The following is a 20,766-nucleotide window of genomic DNA, read 5'->3' on the forward strand; positions in this document are numbered from 1 at the left end:
TGGAATGTGATAGAAGTTATGGAGATAAATAATCAAAATTTATAATAAATATGCAATATATGAAAATGAATAATTTAATATACTTTGATAATATATTTTGGAGTTAATTATTTCTTATAAAAGTGGATAAAATTATCACTTCAAAACAGAGTTAAATTATTCAAAATGTGTGAAATTATTTTGATATCTACTTGGTGAGACAAAATTGAGATTATTAGATTATAAGAATTTATAAAAGCACTATCTTAACCGTCAATATATATTTTTTATAAAATATTATATGAATCTTAATGAGTTGAGTTATCAAGTATCTCCAGTAGTGAGAGCCAACAATAACCGGGTGAATGATTAAGATATGTGCAAAAGGATCCGTTACAGCATATATATATAAGGCCTTTTATCAAGTTTGACTTTAGATCATCATTTTTGTTCAATCTAGAGGTCCATGTTGCTCGAATCCTGCAACATTATATTTTTTTAGAATTCGAACAACATAGATCTAGATAGAAGAAAAAGACAAAGGAAAATAGTATTGTTGATCTACCCGTCAATATCCTCATGAATATAGAGGGCTCAAACAAGCTATGTGGTTTTTCCTTTTATATACTACAGTAACTTTTATTTAAATCTTGCTGTGTTATGAATATTAATAACATATACAAACATATTCAAGCAAATACAATTAACCTGAGGAATAGGAAGGAAGTGATGACGAATCAATTGAAGCTAAATAAGGGGCAAGTATTGGTAATAATTTTATGCAGATTTGGCTACCATGTTCTGCAAAACCCAACTCTTTCCATAGTTCATGTCTCCAACCATCTTGTCCAAATCGTGCTTTGTGCGCTCATATATGCTAAGTATTTAATTTGCTGATTAGTAGATATGAGCTCTAACATTTCTTATTCATCAAGCTCTTTTATGTGTTTGACTTAATTAATCCAAATCAATGCCCATTCCCCTCATAAATAGTAGGAGTATTTTTTTAATATTTAAGCCTGCCATATTTGACTGCAGATCTCTTTTAATTCAAGGTACAATAAGGGGCCTTTTTCTTTTTGGCCCGACCAAAGCGGAAACGCCACTACATCTATTGATTAGTACTATTAGTCATAGCAATTACAATTGAAGTATTCCTTCAATTCTTCTTCTTTTTCTATGGCTCCTTCAACAAAGAACTCTGTCATCCTCGGGGAAGCTCTTGCATCTGAGGAGGTTAATTTAGTCTTTCCCACTGAAGATTTCTCTCGACAGGCTCATGTTTCTTCTATACAAAAGGTTCCCTTTCTTCATCTTTTCCCCCCATTGTATTGATCTGAATCTAGACTTTGTGAGTTCTGAGTTGATGATTCTATCAATATTTGAATTCTGAAATCATTGTTGAATTTGCCACAATTAGTGCATTTTACTTGCTTTTTGATCTTTCGGGATTGACATATCATCATTTTGTGACAGTATGGGGAGAAGTATGGTAGGTCAGTTGAGGATCCAGCCGGATTCTGGTCCGACATTGCGTCGGAGTTCTACTGGAAACAGAAATGGGGTCAACCTGTTTACACTGAGAATCTGGACATTCGCAAGGGGAAAATAAATATTGAGGTATGTGACTACTCCACATTTTAATCCCTACTTCTACATTATGAAATTGTTCATAATAGATGAAATTAGTTACTTAAAAAACAAGCATTAAAATATAATTAAATATGTTAAATTATACTGATGATAGTGTAAAAGTTTTTGAAAGTATTAGTGTATATACATTGATACATATGTCATAAACACCTCGGTAATCTACTAGTTAGAACCTCAAAATCTCCCAACCTCCCATATTCATAAGACTAGCTAAAGGGTTAAATTGGTCTTTTTATTATGCCCCTACTTTTTGACATTGCACCATTACTCTTATTTTTATTTCTTATTTTCTCGAAATTTTTACTATATTTGTTTCTTTGGAATAAAAATATACAATTAAAAAGTCTTTAAAGATATAGACGAGGCTTATGACAAAAAAATATGATTTTCAAATAGTGATAAAGTACTTCCTATAATAAGCTATTAAATTATTACGTCGGTGTCTATTTACGATCATCCACTTGATCCATATTAATAACTCATTGCACAACCATCACGCAATAATGACATAGAGCCTAATTTTAGACATTCAAATTAGTTCCCAAGAAAATGGGGTGAAAATCATTTGCAATACCCAAGTTTACTTTAAAAATCAAATTCATTCTCCAATTTTGAAGAATTGTCATTTTCCTCCTTTCATCCCATGTAATGTCTATTTTACCCTTGAAACTTTCAACTGTCCATATATGTAATACCTTTTTTATATTATTTAGATGTATTTTAATGCATGTATTTATTCATAAGTTGAAAATATTATATCTTATTATATAATTTAATCTAAGTTCACTAACATTATACATAAAATAATTATATTATGAATTTTTTTACAAAATGTTTTGCTACTTTTATTTATTTATTTATTATTATTATTATTATTATTTTAATATTATGTGTATTAAAATGCATATAGTGTATGTCAATGTGTGTGTGATTTTAAGTTTCACTATTTTTATTATTCTCTATGTGTATATAAATTTTTGAGTTTTGATTGTTGTTACTAGATTTTTTTTGAATTATAATTAAATTCATGTAAAGTGTAAATAGTTAGTTTTTGCAAACTTATTATAAAATTTACCTCTATTTTACGCCCATTATTATTTTTATTACCTGCATTGTATAGTTTCTAAAAATTTTGTTCTCTTTTATTTTTCCTTTTGTAAATTATTGAGTTTTGATTGCTACTAATAAAATTATTGATACGAGTAAATTATTTATAGTAATTTTTTATTTTTCTCATTTATTTCACTATTGAACATCATTAACTTATATGCTTGACAACTATTTCTCACTTTTTTTTACTTCAAAAAAGTTTTTTAAATTTGTCTATAGGTAATTCGATAACATAAATTAAAATAAAAAAATATCATTATACTAAAGAATAAAATAACAGATTAAAATTATAGAGGGTAAAATAGGCATTTTAAGAAGTCACCTTTAATATGAGGAGTAGAATGATAATTTTTCAAAGTTGGAGGAAGAGTTTAATTTTTAAAGCAAACTTAGGAGATGTAAACAATTTTCACCCCAAGAAAATGTCATGTTTATTACTTACCCTAAATATTTTAAAGTCTTCTTTTTTGCCTTACTGATTTCTCAAGTTGTTATTGTCTGATTTCATTACTGGGAAGATCTCATTGTATTTATGTAGAACTTTGATAAGATAATGGACCAGACGTTTCAAAATAAATTAGTATGCTATTACCTATTAATTAGCCTTCTAATAAATGTTGTGCAGGAAATCTTGTGTATTATTATTAAAATATCTTATGTGGTTGACAACAGTGGTTCAAAGGTGGTAAAACAAACATATGCTACAACTGCTTGGACAGAAACATAAAAGGTGGAAATGGTGACAAAATTGCAATTTACTGGGAAGGGAATGAACCTGGTCATGATGCCTCTCTCACATACAACCAATTATTGGCCAGAGTTTGTCAGGTTTCTCTTTTCATCTTTCTTTCACTCTTATTTCTCTTTTTATTTACTAACTTCTCTTTTCATATTCTTCAAAGTAAGGAACAGTAATTAATGTAATTTGAGTTTAACTTCTATTTAATTATAATGATTGTTTTTACAATATCAATTATACAAATATGACCTGCAATGGCAGTTTATCTATAGCAAAATTAGTTTGTTAACATTGTAGATATAATTAAACCTGTCATACTCAATGTCAAAATGCTACATCGGGCAATCTAGTGCACAAAATATCCCATGTTTACGCAGAATAGCCACACCCCAAGCGGTGTGATGTAGGCAGCCTACCCTACCCTGATGCAAACATCAGTGACTGATTCCACGATTCGAACCTGTGACCTATAGGTCACATCAGTCTAAAATAATAATAAGGGAAAGTGATTTTTCAAATCCCTGACAGGTGGCTTACTCTATTAAAAAAGATCTAGAAAATGTATAAACACAATCATGAGAAAACCAACGAAATGTTAAATTATTGTTTTTACAAGCTTCTCCTGATAGAAAACTTGATTTTCTTTTGCAACAGCTAGCAAATTATTTGAAAGATATTGGAGTTGGAAAGGGTGATCCGGTTATCATTTACTTGCCCATGCTTATGGAGCTTCCTATTGCTATGCTTGCCTGTGCTCGAATTGGTGCTATTCACTCGGTAATGTATAATTCCTTTTTTTTTTGGTCAAAAAGTAATAACGGGGTAATTTATAGCTATTTTTCTTCTAGTTTATCGATATTAAAAATAATTTATTTAGACTGAACTACACAAAAGCATCTGAATATTTATAGTTTATTTAGAACAGAGTGTGAGTTAAAATAGTTACTTATCTATTCTTCAAGGACAAGAAGGGTCAGTTGGCTACTTCATGTTTGATTTATATAATAGCCAAACAGCTCAGATCCACCCCACCATATGAGTTTAGTAGGCTTGATTGTGACTACTAATTATTTTTCTCAATATAAAGATCAAACAGGACGAATAAATAAATCCAAACCAATCAAGTTTTAGAAAAATCATTTTTTTCTTAACACCGTATTTCTTTTATTGTGGTATCCCTGCAATTTTTGTCCTACTTTCCTCAATTTGTTTCCAAATTCTTACCAAGTTTACCTTTATGATTTAACATGTCCTTTTAACTATTTCTTTATTGAAAGGTTAGACTTTTTATATTTTCTATATTTTGTCAATGCTTCTTTTACAGTTCTTTTTATGTTGGCGGGTAAATTTTAATTCAAGGAAAATATTTATAAAAAGCTACTTTTCTCTGCGAGGTTAATTATCAAAAACTACTTTTTAACATAGTACGATATTCCAAAAATGGATGGAGCTCTTTCTTATGCCGTTGAAATAAGATGGAACATCAATACAAAATCGTAAAGCTAGATGGATAGTAATCGCGCATTGTAATATCCATAAACTGGAAAGTTAGCTGTAATTTACACAACCAAATTCTTATACAATAAATAGTACATAACAGAAAGTTAGCTGTAAACTTTTTTACATTAACAGTGTAAAAACTTTTTACATTATAATGTCATGTTAATGGCAATTAAATATGACTACCCATAATAAATGAAACTATAGTAAACTTGAAAATAAAGCAAGTAATTTCCTCCAGCAAGTTAAATTGTATTGATTGTGTAAACCATATCAGTGAGTATAAGATATATTGAAGAAATTACAACTAATTCAAGTTGTATTTTTACTACAGGTAGTGTTTGCGGGGTTCTCAGCAGAATCTATTGCTCAGAGGATTATGGATTGCAAACCTAAGGTTGTCATAACATGCAATGCAGTTAGGAGAGGACCCAAGACTATTTTTCTCAAAGATATTGTTGATGCAGCCTTAATTGAATCTGCCCAAAATGGCATCAATATAGGTCAGTAAATAAACATAATAAATACTTATTGCTAGCTACGGGTTAGTTCAGTATTTTCATGAATATATATATGTGAATAACATAAAAAATTTAGCTAACGCAAAACTTTAAAAACAAAATCCATCAAGTCCAAGTTTTGAATAGAATCCTCACGAAGTCTCTACTCTTTTTTTTTGGGTAAACAATACTTTTATTTACCAAGTAAAAATATGTACGAGAGAAAAACTAGAATCTGGCACATAGCCCCAGTTTCCAGCATAGCAACTAATGTCAACTAGACCACTCTTAACAATACAGGCTCATGGATAAACATTAAGATTTTGAAGATCCTTGCCACTCTCTACGCTTTTTACTTTCCCCTCCATCTATTTTTCTAATTTCAGTTTGTTTTCACCCTTGCAGATGTGTGTTTGACTTTTGAGAATGAATCAGCATTAAAGAAGGAAATGACTAAATGGGTTGAAGGAAGAGATATTTGGTGGCAGGTTTGTACAAACCAACTTAACCTTTTATATAGGTTATCAGTAGGGGCGGATTTAGGGGGCGGGAAGGGTGTTCACCCGAACTCATTTCGCCGAAAAATTACATTGTATATACAAGGCAAAATCTGTATTTTACCTCTATATATTATGTTTTTGAATCCCCTTAACACAGCTCAAAAGCATAGCTTAATAGTCAAGGGGTTTCAAAACCTTTGTAAGGTCATTGGTTCTATTTACACTAGCTACAATCTTTTTAACTTTTTTCTTTTTTGAACCCCCTTAGCGAATATTCTACCTCCGCCACTGGTTATTAGGTTTATTGGGGTTTTAAATAGTTCGTATATATTTTTCTATATAGGGAATATTTCGTAAGGAATGATCATATTTTCCGGTGGATCTTACTTTTGTTTTGTGTAGGTATATCTCGTCACAAAATTTAGTTAAGATAATTATGTGCAATAAATCATTAGTTCGGGTACCAGATGGAATTTACACTATTACTATTAGAACTTATGACTCCTAAACGATTGAAAAAGAAAAAAGAAAAGGAATATAAAACCTGAACTAAAATGCAATTTTTGCGTATTCTTATTAATCATTTAATATTGGACTTAATTTATTTATCCAGGATGTAGTTCCAAAATATCCAGTTACATGTGAGGTGGAATGGGTTGATGCAGAAGATCCACTTTTCTTGCTATACACCAGTGGCAGTACTGGAAAGCCTAAGGTGAAATCAATTTCTTGCTTGTAATTGTTGGAGTAATTGTTCTCTTATATATTTCAGTATTTTGATGACTTTAAGTTGATGTTAAGGGTGTTTTTCATACAACTGGAGGATATATGGTATACACTGCGACAACGTTCAAGTATGCATTTGACTACAAACCGAAAGACATTTATTGGTATGTTCAAGCCATTTCTTCCTTCAATACCTTTAACAACTCGATGATTTGAGTTGTCTATAAAGATGTTTTACACTTTCAGTTTTTTAAATGATTTTTTTAGTATCTAAAATTCGATTTAATTGACATAAATTGTTAAATTTATTATGAAAAAAATAGTTTGCACCAAATACAGAAACGACATAAGTCATTTTTTCGCTATAGTTCTCTTACATTGCTTTCCTTCACACTTTACTAACCTTAATGAATTTAGTCATGGGGCAAATCTGGATTAGTTGGGTTAGTGTATTTTGAATACCAGATGCTTATACCAAAAGAAAAAAAAACATTAATGCAACTTAGCCAAACATTGGAAAGCTATTTAGGGGTCGTTTGGTAGGAGGTATTAGAAAAAATAATGCAAGCATTAGCTCTATGCATTACTAATACCTTGCTTGGTACATTTTTTCAACATGTGTATAACTAATATTAGTTATACATCATACTTGGTATTATCCTATGCATTAGTAATGCATAGAAAACCATGACATTAGTAATACCAAGGCTATTAATGCATGCATTAATATGTCTAAAGACAAAATTGTCCTTAAAGTCCTTTAAAGCTAGAGAATATGGAGGGCATTTTTGTAAACAACTATTTTTCTTAAAAATTATGCAATGCATTATAATTTTAATACACCACACCAAACAGTAGATAAGAAATAATATATGCACAACTAATGCTTGCATTACTAATCCATGCATTACTAATACACCTTATTCCGCATTATTCTTATATATCCTACCAAACCACCCCTTAGAGATAATATTTTCCAATTTTTTCATGGTTGGTTGGCATAAATGTTTTGGAAAATATTTTCCTCATGAACTTATTTAAAATGACTTTCCTACCAAAAGTAGAAAAAATAATTCCCAAAACTCTTTCTCAACCTTCCCCGTCCTATGTCCCTCCCCACCTCACCCCCTACCTCCACCCTCACCCCACCCCACCCCACCCCTCACCCCCATCCACCCCCACCACCCTCTAACATTGCTATCGCCACTCCGGCCTCTGGACCACAACCTACCACCATCCCCCGCTCTTACATATTTCGTCTCATATAGTACTTGTCTAAATTATATATTTTTCGAAAATAGTTTCTGCCGCCTAATCAAACACCAGAAAATAAGTGAGAAAATCACTTATTTAAAAAAAAATATATATTCCAATGAAAACATTTTCCCTCGTACCAAACACACCCTCAATGTACAAAATTTAGCATGAAAAGTTATACCTATTGAACCATTTCACCTCATACATAATAGTTGAGTTCAGAATTTACTGTTTCAATCTTCTCACTTGAAAATGACTTAGAACTCCTTTTACGTTTCAATACACTAATTACTGCCTTATGCTTTGCATAGTTAAAGTCACCAGCAAGAATGTCATCTAATAGGGCCAATAAGCAATATAGAAGTACCAAAATCAAATTCCTATTTCCTGCTTTGGTTATTAGAGCCACATCAATTTCCAATTCTTTTCTTCCTTATTGATATATTTTAGGTAATTATTTTTTGATGTGTTTTGTAGGTGTACAGCTGACTGTGGTTGGATTACTGGACATAGTTACGTTACCTATGGACCTTTGTTAAATGGAGCAACTAATGTGGTTTTTGAAGGGGTAAATTCTTTTTCTTCATTCTTTAATAATTCTGTTGCCAAAGTTGTAGAAGTAGGTATTTGTTGCTAGTAAAATAGAACAGCAGATAGACCCTAACTAAGTGAATAACCTTGGCCTTTATTGCAGAAAGACTGAGATAATTTTTCAGGAAAATATTCTCCATGAGAAAGTCATTCTTTTTCTTCTAAAAATTATTCATAATTGCAGGTTCCAAACTATCCAGATGCTGGACGTTGTTGGGATATTGTTGATAAGTACAAGGTTTCAATTTTTTATACTGCTCCCACATTAGTAAGGTCTCTCATGCGCGAGGGAGATGAGGTAAGGTTACAGCCCAACAGTTTTATACTTGTATTGCATTTTATTGGTCAATGTTTCAAGTAATATACAACTTGTTGGTTGTACATAGTGGTAGAATAAAATAATTAATACCACCACGGGATGTGGTGGGATGGATTGTATCCTTCCATCCTTAACCAACGGTCTTAGGTACGAGCCCTGAAAATAAAAAAAATTATTGTAGGGAGCTCTTCCCCCTTAAATAAGTTTACGGCGAATCTGAATTAGTTAGGATAGTGGATTTGGAATACCATATGGTTAAACTTAAAAAAAATGACCATCACCATTCATTGCTTAAAATTGATGTTATTAAAGTCTCCTAGAATTTCAAAGACCTTATTGAATACTTTTTACAGAATGTGTTAAGATTGTGTAATTCCCAAATCATGTGAGAATTAAATAGCTACAGGTAGGTTTATCAATTGTATATATTGAAAAGGAAAGGGAACAGATCATGAGCTAAGAAAAATGGGAAATCAGAGTTAGAAGAGAGAGGAGGAGTAAGTTCTGGAAGAGTGAAAATGAGAAAATATCTTCAATAGTCTTTTCACGTGTAGACCTTTCTGTTTATATACAAAGACTAATAAGCTGAAATAATTAACTGCTAATGGCCAAACTACTTCAGCTAACCTCCTAACTAACTTTGCATAACTAACTAATCCCTTAATTCAGTTATAATGCATCACTACAACTACATGTATTTCAACACTCCCCTCAAGGTGGGTGATGGAAAATGTTAACCATCCCCAACTTGGACACTAACTCAATATGTAGTTGCTTCCCTAATTTCTTAAGTCAAAATGTCTGCAACCTGCTCTTTGCTTGTCACGTAGATTGTTTTGATCAATCCTTGTTGCAATCTTTCTCCAATAAAGTGACAATCAATTTTTATATGGTTTATGCGCTCATGAAACATTGAATTCGAAGCTATTTGTTAGGCTGCCTTATTATCATATGAACTCCATAGGCAGTCCGCAGTTCAACTTTCAGTCCTAACTCCTTCACCTGACCATGGATCCATACCAATTCAACTCAGCTGTTGTTGCTACCAAGCTTCTATATTCAGCTTTTGCTGAACTTCTAGAGGCTGTATTTTGTTTTTTAGACTTCCCAGATATCAAGGAATCTGCCATTTTAACAGAATAACCTGTGACTGGCCTCACATGAAGCCCACTCTGCATCACAATTTGCACTTATCTGAACACCTGCTACTCATTAAGAGTACTAAACTTGGTCAGCCTTTAACATATCTCGCCACATGCAATGTAATTCTTTTGGAGCATGCATAAACTGGCTTAAGCTCCGTACTGCAAAAGAAATATCTGGTCTTGTTAACTTTCATAGACGTTCCCTATAACTTTTTTTATTTGCTAAATCCTTTTCATCTTCTATACCAATGTGCTTATCAAACTCAATACTTCTCAATTTCTGATTCTGTTCCGAGGGTGTAGAAGCTAGCTGTGCTCTCCCTAAGCCACATTCTGAGATAAGCCTCCAGGCATATCTCTTTGCTTCATAAGAATACCAATTCTCCCAGGTCCGTCAATTTGAAGTTATGATTCAGTATGTCTTTTGCTTTCTGAATCAGTTTCATGCTACTGCCTGTGATCAAACGATCATCCACATATATGACACTCCAATACAATCACAATGTCATTTTCACATTCTTGGTAAACAGTGAGTAGTCAAGCTTGCATAGTACAAAATCAGACTGTATTAATGCAGAGGTAAACAGTGAGTAGTCAAGCTTGCTTAGTACAAAATCAGACTGTATTAATGTAGAGGTAAGCTTCAAATTCCATTGTCTGCTTGCCTGCTTCAATTCATATAAGGCTTTGAGTAGTCTACACAGCTTGTGCTCCCCCTGGCTACCAAAACCTTGTGGTAATAACCATGGAAACTTCCTCTACCAAGTCACCTTAAAGGAATGCATTGTGGACATCCATATGGAAAAGGGGCCAAGAAAATTTAGCAGCTAAAGAGATGACACTTCTCGCTGTGACCATTTTCACAACAGGTGAGAAGGACTTGTGATAATGTAAACATTCCGGCTGTGTAGACCCTTTAGCTACAAGTCTTGCTTTGAATCTTGCTACACTACCATTACACCCACTTTCATCTAATACGAGTTCTATCTGCAAGTAAATCAACTATTTCCAAGTATGATTGTCAATTAGTGCTTGAATCTCGTGTTTCATAGCTTGAACCTAGTACTGCCAGTACCTGGCTGTTCATAGAAAGTAGGCTCAGGAACTGAAGAAGGTTTAGATAAAAGAGCTCTATAAGTAGGGAAAATATAGGAGTAGTTGATATGGGCTGAACCTGTGAGCCATATTGTGGATTTAGACTATTCGACCTTCTCAAGGGTTGGATAGGAATCGGCAATGTATCCATAGAGTCATGATGAGAAATATATGTATCTGTAGATGTATGCAGGGGCGGAGCCACAGTGTTGGTTGCGGGTTCGACCGAACCCAGTAACTTTTATTTTAACCCTGTATTTGTATTAAAAAATCCAATGAATATGGACAAATTATTAATTTAGAACCCAGTAACTTAAAAGGACTATAATCCCGAACCCATAAGGTTCAAATCCTTGCTCCGCCTCTGGATGTATGTTCAGGTTCATTCTGGGAAGCATTATCTTAATTAAGTGCATTGCTAATATCTAGGTCCCTAGAAGAAGGTGCAAGAGATAGAATAGGAGAAATAGAAGGGAAAGTATCATCAACAACAATAGTAGGTATGGATGAAGAAGGGGGAAAAATATGGAGGTGTACCAGACTGCATTGGTTGTAAAAACGTGGATGGGAAACTTTAGAGGGAAGACTGATTCTCTGGAGGACACATCTCTAATCACAAAGAAGCATCCTGTAGAGATATTAAACAGCTTATATGAATATCCCATCATAACAACAAGGATTACTTTGGAAGAGAACTTATTAGAATAGCTTCATTTGGTTGCATAGCAAAGAGAACCAAACACTTTGATATGATTTAGGGTGTGTTTTGTATAAAGGAAAACATTTTTCAGAAAATGTTTTCCAATTTTTCCATGTTTGGTTGGTTTTAATGGTTTGGAAAATATTTTCCTCATGAACTCATTTTACTCCAATTGGAGGAAAATATGTTCCCTATTAAGAGAAGGGAAAATAATTTCCAAACTTCTTTTTCAAACTTCCCCCCCTATTCCCCATCCCCACCAACCCACCCCCGCCCCCACCCCCCACCCTAAATAGAAATATTATTAATAATACTTTACTTTCATGCTATAGATAGAGTACTTTTTTTTTTCATTTCAACAAATGAGTATTTTCTTTTCATGATATAAAAAAGTATTTTTTTTTCATTTTAACAAAAAAAGTACTTTCTTTTCATGATGTAGAAAAATTATTTTCTTTTTTCATTTCAACAAAATGATGTAGTAAAAAATATTTTCTTTTATTTCAACAAAATAATATAGCTAGTAAAAAATATTTTCTTTTGTTTCAACAAAATGATGTAGTATTTCTTTTATTTCAACAAAATGATATAGCTAGTAAAAATATTTTCTTTCATTTCAACAAAATGAGTTTTTTTTTTTGTCATGTTGTAGAAAGAGTACTTTCTTTTTCAATAAAAAAAGAGTATTTCCTTTTAGTTATGGAGAACAAATTTCAATATTGTTTTTGCGTAGAAAAAGTAAAGCAGCACATTAATTACTTTGGGTTTGTGTGGATTTTTAAAGGAAAAATTATATTCTTGAAGAAATAGAGTCCTAAAAACGTTGGGTATTTGGGGGAGGGGGGGTGGGAGTAGCATAAAAAATTATTTTCTACTCTCTAACCGAACACTAGAAAATATTTTTCGGAAAAAAGTTTTTCGCTCACCAACCAAATAGGAGAAAATAAGTGATAAAACCACTCATTTTTCATGAAAATATTTTCTAGGAAAACAATTTCCTTCGTACCCAACACACCTTAGAGATGGAAAGTGAACATGGAAGCCTTCACAAGGCGATATACCAGATTAAACAGTAGATTGTAATCTTTAAGCAGAAAAACTGTCGTAAGAACACATATACCTCAAAATATTTAGGGTGCATGAGCTTGAGATCTAAGGGTTCTTGCCAACTCAAGCAAATGTCTATACTAGTGTATCAATGATTTTTTTTGTTTCACTTTTTTACTTCATAAAATGTATTTGTGATATGTCTCTCTGTATTCATGAAAACATTTGTCATAAATGTATTTGCAGTATGTCACTCGGTATTCAAGAAAATCTTTGCGGGTGCTGGGAAGTGTTGGTGAGCCAATCAATCCGAGCGCATGGAGGTTTCTATCTTTTCCTATATACAGATCTTTTATTTTGTATTAATTTTCTTTGAATATGAGAACTTTTAAGAAATACTCCCTCCAGTCCAAAATAAGTGATTTTTTGGTTGTTTTCACACTATATTAAGAAATTCACCTTTTAACATTAATTGGCAATGAAATTGACCATATTAACCTTTATTGTCTCTTCACATAAACACTCCTAACACATACTCCAACATTAATTACTCCAAGGGCAATGTAGGAAAAAAATAATTAATTCATTCTTGAAATTTGGAAAAATCACTTATTTTGGACCTCAAGAAAAAAGCCAAAAAATCACTTATTTTGGACCGAAGGGAGTAGTTAACTACAATATTTATTTGTGTTGTGGGGCAGGTGGTTTTCCAATGTCGTAGGAGACGGAAGATGTCCTATATCTGACACATGGTGGCAAACGGAAACTGGAGGCTTCATGGTATTTCAATTTGCTTTTTATCTTTATATAATGAAATATGTATCAAATTCTTTCTTCCTATATACCTGTCTAATTACCCAATCGTAAGAAAAAGAAACATGTTAGGAAATGGCTTTTTATAACCTAACATCCAATAATTTCTGGTCCATATAATCTATCATTTAGGTTTTTGCACGCATTAATCGCCTAATTAGGATCTTAATCGTTGCCTTGCAGATTACACCATTACCAGGAGCTTGGCCGCAGAAACCTGGCTCTGCTACATTACCATTTTTTGGTGTCCAGGTACCTATAACAAGACCTATTAAGGATTACCACTATGTTTAGAATCATATAAATTTTCTTATTCCGAAATGATTGTCTTACTTTTTTTCCCCCCCTGAATTTTCCATAAAAATGAAAAGACCACTTTTAAATCAATGGTCATTGGCCTTTCCTCCATCATATTATGATGTTGATGCTTGTAATATTATGATTGCAGCCGGTAATAGTGGACGAGAAGGGTGTTGAGCTAGAAGGTGAGTGCAGTGGATATTTATGTGTGAAAAGCTCATGGCCTTCGGCATTCAGAACACTCTATGGGGATCATGAAAGATATCAGACCACATACTTTAGTGCTTTCCCTGGATATTATTTTACTGGTGATGGCTGCAACAGGTAATTTTCTGCCTGCTATAGTCCTGCTCGTGTCAATATTTTGAACATTTAGAACTTTACAGTAAAATTTAATTCCATGTTTGCTGTATAACTTGGAATTTCAGTGATCATATTCATGTATAAACGCTTGATTTAGGGACAAAGATGGTTACTACTGGCTCACTGGCAGAGTAGATGATGTTATTAACGTCAGGTATTATTCTCCTTCACTTTATATATATGTATGTACTTTTCATATTTTATTTCTCGCCTTCTAATTCCTTATCCAATTTATTGGTTTCAATATTACCCAGTAAGAGAACTAAGAATACTGCAGATAACATTATACTATAGAGAATTAGATTCAATTTAGGGGAGTTTGGAACGGAGCACAAAAAAAAAAAAAAAAAACAATCTTTTTGTGGGAGAAAAGGGGTAATAAAAAAATGACTTAATTTTTTTCACTTTTCCCTTTAATTGTACATTCAAATGCATTGCAACAGTGGACACAGAATTGGCACAGCTGAAGTAGAATCAGCTCTAGTTTCACATCCTCAGTGTGTTGAAGCTGCTGTAGTTGGTGTGGAACATGAGGTACCCTCATTCTTTGTGTGCTACATAAGGATTGATTATCGCAATTTTTTCAGAAGTGTAATCCTGTTTTTGAAAATGTTATGTCAGGTTAAAGGACAAGGGATATACGCATTTGTTACCTTGGCCGAAGGTGTTCCATATAGCGAGGAACTAAGAAAAAGCCTTATAAAGGTTGTGAGAGAAAAGGTATGATTTTGTCTTGTTAAATATGTTGATGCAGATATGATCTTAGAGGGAGATTCAATCTTTTGATTTGCTCTTAATGGGACTGAACCCTTAGCCTCATATACTAATGAGATTTAAGCTCAATGCATTAACACTGTAAATAATATTTTTACAAAATCATGTCACTCATAAGATAATTACAAGTAAGTTTCTATAATATACCTTCATTGGTAACTCAATCAAAATGATAACTGACCTGCTATAAAAGGTTAAACTACACTGATCATGTAACAAGACCAACCTCACAAGATTGGATAATGATGTTTGCAATAACTTTTGCAAATCACTTAAGCCTGCATGAATAATTAATAGAGCTTAAATATCATATGTCAGATTGGAGCTTTCGCTGCGCCGGACAAGATCCATTGGGCACCGGGACTTCCAAAGACAAGAAGTGGGAAAATAATGAGAAGAATTTTGAGGAAAATTGCTTCAAAGAGCTTAGATGAGCTTGGGGATACAAGTACATTAGCAGATCCTAGTGTGGTTGATCAGCTTATTGCACTTGCTGACTGCTGAATGTTAGAAATTGCCTAAGTGCAGGCAGGGAAGCTGCGAGTTTGATTATATCCTTATTCTTTCCACTAAAAGCGAATGGTTGTTTTTTCTCCTTATGGGACGTTAACATCTATGTATCAAAGTCATCCTTGCAAAATCAATGTTGCTATACAATTGTGAGAACTCACGTAGTCATCTACTGTTGACATAAGAGAATCAAGAAAGAAAATTAATATACAAATTGACACTTCATCAACCTTTCATTTCCCATTTTCCATCCCAGCCTTGAGGACAAGGTCGATTCAAAGGGATTGGTGTTGTAGAATATTGAAAATAATCCAATAACGAAATCAAGCAAGATAATTCAACGGAAAATATGATACAGGCAATGAGTTACTTTCCCAAATTGTTACTCAACTTAGCGAAATTACTATTTATCTTTTATTTTATTTTTTTATCCCAAAAGAGTCTCTCAAGTTCATACATACTTATATATTATTTTATAGAAAAATAATGGCCGGAAAGCCACTTTGAACGTGAGTTGAAATTATATATATATATATATATATATATATATATATATATATATATATATATATATATATATATATATATATATATATATATATATATATATATATATATATATATATATATATATATATATATATATATATATATATATATATATATATATATATATATATATATATATAGCGGAAACGTAAAAGAAAGAACACAAGATTTAACGTGGTTCGGATCAAAATAATCCTACGTCCACCAGAGAACAGTTGCTTTTTTTAATATTAACAAAGGAAGGGAGAGTTCCCAATTACACTTAAGAGAATTTCTCTTTTAACTCTCTACTCACTACAATGTGTTGTATTATTTTTGGGATGGTTTCTACAAATGAAGGAGTGCATCTATTAATACAGGTAAAGACCTCCTCTTGATGTCATTGGTGACATCAAACTACCTCCTCTTGATGTCATGGGTGACATCAAAGAAGGAAGATTCTTCTAGCATCCACACCAACTCTTTCCACCAACTCTTCCAATTGGCATGCCATTGTTGACTAAACATAAACCAACACCTTCAATCTCCACCTTGGTTTGCGTTTCGAGCGCGCGTGTGAACAACTCTAGCCAAAACTTCTAAGCTTACTAGGCAACCCCGTTGAAAGAAACAAGAAGAATCAAACCATTGTTGAACATACCACTTCCACCTAACAATTGTTCTCTTCGGAGTTGCATCAGTTGATGCACACCCCCGCTAAGTCCTTGCAGTGTGCAAACTTAGCGAGTGGGACTATCTTGGTCAACATATCTGCAACATTATCGTCTGTGATAAACTTCACGACCTTGATAGTTCCCTCTTCAACAACATCTCGAATAAAATGAAATCTGACATCAATGTGTTTAGTGCGCTCATGAAATCTCTAATTTTTCATTAGATGAATAGCACTCTGACTATCACATCTAAGAGTTGATTCCAGCTGAACCAAACTCAATTCCGCTACTAAACCTTTCAATCAGATAGCTTCCTTTACCGCCTCCGCTACTGCCATGTATTCTGCTTCTGTCGTAGACAAAGCGGCAATTGACTGCAGAGTCGACTTCCAACTAACGGCACTGCCAACGAGGGTAAAGATGTATCCAGTTGTCGACCATCTTCTGTCAAGATCTCCTGCATAGTCAGAATCTACATAACCGAGAATTGAAATACCTCCACCACTTTTTCGAAAGGTCAGACCAACACCAGAAGCTCCTTTGAGATATCTCAATATCCACTTGACAGCTTCCCAATGCCTCTTTCCTGGGCTGGACATGTATCTACTTACCACACTTACAAATTGAGCAATATCTGGACGTGTGCATACCATAGCATACATAATGCTACCAACTGCACTGGCATAAGGAATCTTTGACATATGCTCCACCTCATCCTCGGACTGAGGCATTTGTAACTCTGAAAGTTTAAAATGAGGAGCTAATGGTGTACTTACAGGCTTGCACGTATGCATATTGAATCTCTTGAGAACCCTTTCAATATACCTCTTCTGAGAAAGATGTACAACACCGTCTTCTCTTGAAATCTCCATACCAAGAATTTTCTTTGCAGCTCCTAAATCCTTCATGTCAAATTCCTTACTCAACAATTTCTTCAAAGCATTTATCTCTGTAATGTTGTTAGCAGCAATAAGCATATCATCAACATACAACAGTAAATAAATCATTGAGTTACCAGATATCTTCTTGTGATACACATAACTATCAAATGCACTCCTTGAGAATTCATGTGTAGTCATGAATGCATCAAACCTCTTGTACCACTGTCTAGGGGATTACTTCAAACCATACAAAGACTTCTTTAGTTGGCATACGTGATCTTCTTTTCCCTCAGCTAGGAAACCTTCAGGCTGATCCATATAGATTGTCTCTTCTAGATCACCGTGTAAGAAAGCAGTTTTGACATCAAGTTGTTGAAGCTCCAAGTCAAATTGGGCAACCAATGCTAGTAGCACGCGAATAGAGCTATGCTTCACGACTGGAGAGAAAATCTCATTGTAGTCAATTCCCTCCTTCTGACTGAATCCTTTTGCAACCAATCTCGCCTTGAACCTAGCATCTTCCACTTCAGGAATTCCCTCTTTCTTTCGGTAGACCCACTTGCATCCAACTGTCCTCTTCCCTTTTGTCTTTTCACTAAGACCCATGTCTAATTCTTGTGAAGAGACTCCATCTCTTCAGTCATGGCTAACCGCCATTGTACAACATCCTTGCAAGAAGTTGCTTCAATATATGAGGAGGGCTCCAGATCCTTAATTTCTTCTTGTGCAACTACGAACACATATGCAATCAAGTTTGCTTGATCTATAAGGCGTTCCGGTTCTCGTGTCTGCCTCTTCTCCCTCTATTTTGCAATTGTGTATGGTTCATTGACAGCAAGTTCTTCAAGGTTTACATCTTCTGACTCCTCTTTAACCTGAGTCTCTTGATCCTTTTCCTTGGCAAGCTCCACCGGAAAATCCACCTGCTCGTCGTTCTTGTTTCCTGAAAACTCTACGGAAACTTTACGGGGATCAAGTATAGAGGATTCATCAAAGGTGACATCTCTACTAACTATAAATTTGAGTAAAGACAAACACCAAAGTTTGTACCCTTTTACTCCATCCACATACCCTACGAATATGGCCTTCTTAGCCCTTGGTTCAAGCTTTCCTTCATTAACATGATAATAAGCTGGACACCCAAATACTTGTAAGTATGAATAGTTAGAGGGTTCACCTGACCATACCTCATTCGGAGTCTTAAAGTTAATTGCCGATGCTGGAGATCGATTGACAATATGAGCAGCAGTGTGAACTGCTTTAGCCCAAAATACTTTGGACATTTTGGCTTGTAGGAGTATACAACGAGCCTTTTCAAGAAGAGTTCTGTTCATTCTCTCGGCAACTCCATTCTGCTATGGGGTATGCTTGACAGTCCTATGTCTTGAGATCCCATGAACCTTGCAGAATTCATTAAACTCTTCATTGCAAAACTCCAAGCCATTGTCTGTGCGAAGATACTTGATTTTCCGCTCCATTTGATTTTCAACCAAAATCTCCCACTCTTTAAATGTTTCAAAAGCATCACTTTTTGCCTTCAAAAAATGCACCCAAACCTTTCGTGAGAAATCATCAATAAAAGTGAGAAGATACCTCTTTTTGCCCTTCGATGGAAGTTTAGAGGGACCCATAAATCTGAATGGATGTAGTCTAGCACTCCTCTTGTCTTGTGTTTGCCAGTGCTGAAGCTGACCTTCTTTTGCTTCCCTAGAACGCAGTGCTCACAGAAGTCAAGTGTGCTGATCTTCTCACCTTCCAAAAGGTTACGATTGCTCAACATCTCCAGTCCACGTGCGCTCATATGACCCAGTCTCATGTGCCATAGTCTTGCCTTGTCATCATTAGATAACTGCACTGTAGATGCATTTGCAGAGCCAACAATGGTGCTTCCGGCCAATGTGTAAAGGCCGTTCTCCAGCTTGCCTTTCAGCATGACTAAAGAACCTTTAGTCATCTTTATAGTTCCTGCTTCGCTCATGTACCTGTAGCCTTGTTCATCCAGAGTACTCAGGGAGATCAAATTCTTCTTCAGATCAGGAACATGATGGACTTGTGTAATAGTCCTCACGACTCCATCATGGCAGCAAACCCGAACTGAGCCAATGCCAACTATTGCACAAGTTGCATTATTGCCCATTAATACGGTTCCTCCACTTTTCTCATAGCTGCTAAACCAGTCTTTTCGGAACGTCATATGCAGAGTGCAAGCAGAGTCTAACACCCATTTGTTTCCATAACTACTATTATTATTACACGATGTTGTTAGTACATAATCATTATCAAAATCATGTACCTGTTCAACTGTGGATGCACTCGCCTTTTCCTTGGACTTTGACATTGGGCAGTCTCATTCAAAGTGCCCATTCTTGCCACAACCCCAACACTCTGTATTCTTCTTGTTCACACGAGACTTTGATCTGTGCTTTGATTTGCTCTTTCCCTGTTGGCTAGTCCGGCCTCTCACAAAGAGCCCACTTGCCTGGTCATCTCTATCTCCTTCAATGTGCCTCCGCACATCACTAGAGTTAAGTGCCTGCCGCACTTGCTCAAGCTTGATAGGCTCCTTTCTATACATCATTGAATTCTCAATATCACGATATCCTGAAGTCAATGAAAATAGCAAAGCACATGCAAGCGTTTCCTCCTCCTTTTTAATTCCTGCAATCTGTAAGTCCATGACAAGTTTATTGAACGCATCTAAATGATCTTGTAACGAAGTACCTGACCCCATATTAAATGTGTGAAGACGCCGTTGTAACAACATCCTTGTTGTCACTGATCGGTCTTGGTATAGCCCTTCTAGCTTTTCCCATAACTGTTTGGCCGTCTCTCCGGTACCCGTCCTCACTTCACAAAGCACGTTAGGTGCAAGGGATAGTTGGATTGCACTCAATGCATCCCCTTCATTCTTCTCTTTGTCGGGAGTTGATATATCCTTAGGATACTTTCCGTCAATAACATGGATTGAACCTTCCCTCCGCAGTAACGCCATCATCTGGATCTTCCAGATATTGAAGTTGTTGCGTCCATTGAATCTATCAATTTCAAACTTCATGGAACTC

At 34.4% G+C, this 20,766-nt stretch overlaps 1 protein-coding gene across 2 annotated transcripts; it reads left to right on the forward strand.

The window, feature by feature from the left end:
* The first annotated feature begins 636 nt into the window (after positions 1–636).
* Positions 637–15,850, forward strand: LOC107763835 (acetyl-coenzyme A synthetase, chloroplastic/glyoxysomal). 2 transcript variants are annotated; one of them, XM_075236831.1, is made up of 19 exons: positions 637–747; positions 1,018–1,278; positions 1,456–1,599; positions 3,415–3,570; positions 4,136–4,258; positions 5,316–5,484; positions 5,887–5,969; positions 6,595–6,696; positions 6,783–6,871; positions 8,442–8,532; positions 8,740–8,853; positions 13,108–13,184; positions 13,563–13,641; positions 13,858–13,926; positions 14,123–14,298; positions 14,435–14,491; positions 14,781–14,871; positions 14,959–15,057; positions 15,430–15,850. In XM_075236831.1, exons 2-19 carry the CDS (start codon positions 1,159–1,161, stop codon positions 15,613–15,615), a joined length of 2,025 nt encoding a protein of 674 aa, XP_075092932.1. In that variant the 5' UTR covers positions 637–747; positions 1,018–1,158; the 3' UTR covers positions 15,616–15,850. The 2 variants fall into 2 exon arrangements, with proteins under 2 accessions (XP_075092932.1, XP_075092933.1); XM_075236832.1 differs by having other exon boundaries at positions 639–747; positions 1,035–1,278.
* Positions 15,851–20,766: the final 4,916 nt, after the last annotated feature.

The sequence above is a fragment of the Nicotiana tabacum genome, chromosome 18 (assembly GCF_000715075.1).
Source record: "Nicotiana tabacum cultivar K326 chromosome 18, ASM71507v2, whole genome shotgun sequence".
In the NCBI taxonomy this organism is placed as follows: Eukaryota; Viridiplantae; Streptophyta; class Magnoliopsida; order Solanales; family Solanaceae; genus Nicotiana; species Nicotiana tabacum.

Coding starts and splice junctions, on each gene's coding strand:
- LOC107763835 (XM_075236831.1), top strand. CDS start 1,159: ATGGCTCCTTCAACAAAGAACTCTGTCATCCTCGGGGAAGCTCTTGCA. Junction 5,485..5,886: donor CCAAAATGGCATCAATATAG/GTCAGTAAATAA, acceptor TCACCCTTGCAG/ATGTGTGTTTGACTTTTGAG. Junction 14,492..14,780: donor GATGATGTTATTAACGTCAG/GTATTATTCTCC, acceptor GCATTGCAACAG/TGGACACAGAATTGGCACAG.